Source organism: Limulus polyphemus, unplaced genomic scaffold (genome assembly GCF_000517525.1).
Source record: "Limulus polyphemus unplaced genomic scaffold, Limulus_polyphemus-2.1.2 Scaffold2557, whole genome shotgun sequence".
NCBI classification, from domain to species: domain Eukaryota; kingdom Metazoa; phylum Arthropoda; class Merostomata; order Xiphosura; family Limulidae; genus Limulus; species Limulus polyphemus.
The window spans coordinates 1-3,877 of record NW_013668167.1 but is presented as its reverse complement, the minus strand read 5'-3'; the positions used below and the strand labels follow the sequence as shown (position 1 = coordinate 3,877).

Sequence of the window (3,877 nt, the reverse complement as noted above, 5' to 3'; positions counted from 1 at the left end):
TTGAAAGTAGAATCCAAATAAAGATAAGAGTCTTAAGTCCTTCGCACCAGCATCACTATTTCACTTGAAATGTACTGTATGGTTTGTGTACTTCTGAAACACTAATATAGAACAAAAGTGTTGCGTGTAGTACACAGCCCTCATAGCAACACAATGAATATCTTCACATGTTTCTTACATGGGATTTCTTTTTGCATAACTCTGGTATTATAAAACCGAAGATTACCACAACTTGGGTTTAAACATTTTAGTAGGTACAGTACATATAAATGGCGAGCGCCATACCATTACATGGGAGAAGCATACTAAAAGAAAGATACACTACGAATAACAAAAAAGAAACTAAAAGAGCATGAATGAGTTATGTAGAAAATGATCATTCTTTGTATTTAAGGACCCAATACAAGACTACCAAGCACATGGAGGAGACCACTGTGATAGCTTCATATAAAACCAAGTTTTCAAAATGCATAAGACAGGTTATCTCACAATAACAGCAAATTTGATCAAGAAATAAGGAGTTTGATTCTCATTAAATAAGCTAACCAATTCTTTCTAGTGTGTGTGTCAAATAATGAGACTTGACGAAGTTGATAAAAATAAAATCCTCGAAGGCAGACTAGACTTACCTATTATAGAGAACATAGAAATAAAACAACTAGAACAAGGTAATCTTATTGGCTTTGTTGATCACATATTGCATTCATTACAGCAGGAAAACTAAATAAAAAATTGAAAAAAAATTCTCTATTACTAAAGCTGCTAGATGCAAATCAAAAAGAGCAAAGGTCCTAAGACTGAACCCTGAGGTACATCACTTGGATGGACTTTAATGGGACTACATTTTATCTTGCCTTGACAGAGGTGTCACACAATATCGGGTAAAGCAATAAATCACTGACATTTTGTTAAAATTGTTCCAATGGGAATGTAGTGTGGAGTGAAAGGTTGAGTTACAGGTATGATTTTTTAATTGTTTTTCATTAATTATGATCTAAATAATTGAATTTGCTGTGTAAATCTACTAATTTGAGACTGTAGAATCCAATGGTTTGTGAATATTTTTTATTTTCATTATTTAAAAATCACTGAAACCCCTATATCCAGGCTTCCCTAAAATACAATAATTACAATGTTTTAAAACTATTTTGTGATTTATAAAAATGAAATGTCAACCTTGTTTATATATACAATTAACTACCTGCACCTAAATCATCACATTATTCTAATCTATCTCTCAAACAAATTTTTATCTGCTATAATTAGAAACAAGTTTTCACAACCTTCATAGTTTAGTCTACTCTGGGACACAAATTAATTTGTGGTGCATATTTCAGGTACGTATTGGGGATAAACTATTTTACTCTGCACTAAAAGAAATGTGTATGAAACTTGATAGGAAACCTCACCTGTACCCAATTCACAGTTTATTACATGTATTATTATTATTATTATAACACCTTATCTAGTAAAATTTGATATCATTGGTGACAGATTTTAGCACAAAGTCCTAAATTTAGTAATTTATTATTTGCTATTGGCATTTTTCCCACTAAAAAAATTACCCACTAATGTAATTCATAAAAGTTTCAAGGGACAAAAAGGAGCTAATTAGCCCATTAAGGATGTCCCTTGCAGATCCCCAACTACAACCACTTCTAACTAATCATGTATTCATCTAACCTTTTCTTGAATTCAGTTAAACTTTCTGCCTTTACCACCCTTGAAAGCAGCTCATTCCAAAGGTCAACCACCATTTGAAAAGTACTGCTGTCTAAACTGCAGACGAGATTTCTTAAAAATATTTTTCTGCCAAAAGTATGCAAGTTAACAAAAGATTTTATATCGTAATAAGTAAATTGTATTATAACTATACCTAAAATATATTCAAAATATTCAATATTTTATACTTATTGAGTTAAGAACAAATAAAATTTTTCATGAAAACTTTAATATTTAAAACGATCATTTTAAAAGTTGTATAAGTTAACACTCTTTTATTCATTTGTTTATAATCTGTAAGAATAATAAGTTTATAAGTTTTCTTAGCTAACAGATTCTTATAGAGAATAATATCCTGTAAAGCTAAAATCATAATATATTAAACCTAAAATAAAATTTACATTTAAAACTCAAGTTCAATGATAAACATTTGTTCAATAATTTACCTCAATTTAAAAGTGTAAAAAATATGCTGAAGTAAAAATTCATAAATTGTCCATAAAATCGATGGTATCAACTTCCTCTGACGACTGTTGAGCAGCAGAATTTAAAGACTCAGGACTTGCTCTTTTTGGAATCTTTGGAACAGATACACTTGGTTCATCACTTGTAACAAACCTTCCATGTTGCTTTGGTCTGTGTCGAAATGATGATGATGTAGGTATAGCAACATCCAAAAAGTCACCATCAGCTGCACAATTTTTTCCCACAAACTTTTGTTTGTTTGATCTAGTTACATGATTTTTTTCATCAGTATCATTATAATCACTTTCAATTTCATCACAGTTACCAGCAGTCATTTGTTGCATTGATGCTGACCTATCATCTTGAATAGAATTTCCTATACTGCAAGTTTGTAAAAGTTCTTGTAATTTTTCTTTCTTTCCATTTAAGAGAACAACAAACTTTGCAAACAATTCCTCTTCTATCTGACACTTACATGCGACTGCTTTTTCTAGTTGTACAAGTGCTTCTTTTCTCTCTTTTCTCAAACGAAGTTCTGCTTCCTGTAGACTGTTTATTATTTTGTGATTGCTCATCATTTCTTCTGCTACAAATGTCAACAAGGAAGAAACCGCTAGTTTGTTTTCTATTAGTATTAGGGGTATAGACCCCAAAGTGACTTTGATTTTATCTTGTTGTAAAAACTTTTTCCATGTGAGCATAGGAGCAGGTTTCACATTTAATGAATAAACAAACTGGTAATCACCATACTTGTTAAAAGTAAATGCACTGTCAGCATATACCTTAATATCTTCTTCTGACATTTTCATATCTTTTGCTATGGAACTTATGATTTCATTAGTAACCCATCCTTTGTAAACCGTTACAGTGTCCGTTAAAGTCAACTCATATCTTTCTGGGCACTTCATTGTCCAGAGAAAGTAGTCACAAGCAGATTTTTCTTTCTCACAATCTATTTCTATTTTTTGTAGAAATGATGTAGACATTTTAATCAAATTTTACTTCTAAGTTCTAGGCACTAAACGAAGTTATTGGAAATCGTAACCTACAGCAATAAATATAGTTATTGTAATTTCGTTGAGCCTAAAGATTTAACACATAGAATTAGAATAGTGTAACATTATTTATTTTAATCTTAACGATTAAAAACGTTTTACCCTGTTAGGCCTATCAAGTTATCACTGTACGGTGTACAACTACAATATCTTTTTTACTATTTTAATGTTCCCATCATTAAGCCCTACAAAAACCTTCATATCTGACATCACTGTTTATTTTCTCTTGGCATACCTTGAAGCTGTAAAAACACAATTTAAAAAAGAATAATAGGCAAAAATTTCTTTCCTTCGATATTCAAGTCTATCAGTAAATTCGAGGAGTTGGTAAAGCACGTAACAACGCAAAAGTACCCGAATAAACCACTAAATAAACTCTCGTCGCCAAATGCCTTTTCTTGCTTAGGCAAAACAATTCGTAATCATTCTCCGTCAAAATAAGCACAATCAACAACGTACAGAGTAGTTACAAGGGCAGCCAGATACCTGGAAAATAGATCATATAAAATGTAATTAACGACAGTATACTGATGTAAAATGTACATGAAAATGAAAATGAATGAAAACTTAAAAGACAGTGACTTAAAGATATTACTTTAAAAAAATAAAATACTGATTGTCCTTATGGTATTGTT

At 30.9% G+C, this 3,877-nt stretch overlaps 1 protein-coding gene across 1 annotated transcript; it reads right to left on the bottom strand.

Moving 5' to 3' along the window:
• Positions 1 to 2,207: 2,207 nt before the first annotated feature.
• On the bottom strand, positions 2,208 to 3,173 carry LOC106467290. Its single transcript, XM_013927626.1, has one exon. The coding sequence runs from the start codon at positions 3,171 to 3,173 to the stop codon at positions 2,208 to 2,210; it is 966 nt and encodes a 321-aa protein (XP_013783080.1).
• Between the last annotated feature and the right edge of the window lie 704 nt (positions 3,174 to 3,877).

Coding starts and splice junctions, on each gene's coding strand:
- LOC106467290 (XM_013927626.1), bottom strand. CDS start 3,173: ATGTCTACATCATTTCTACAAAAAATAGAAATAGATTGTGAGAAAGAA.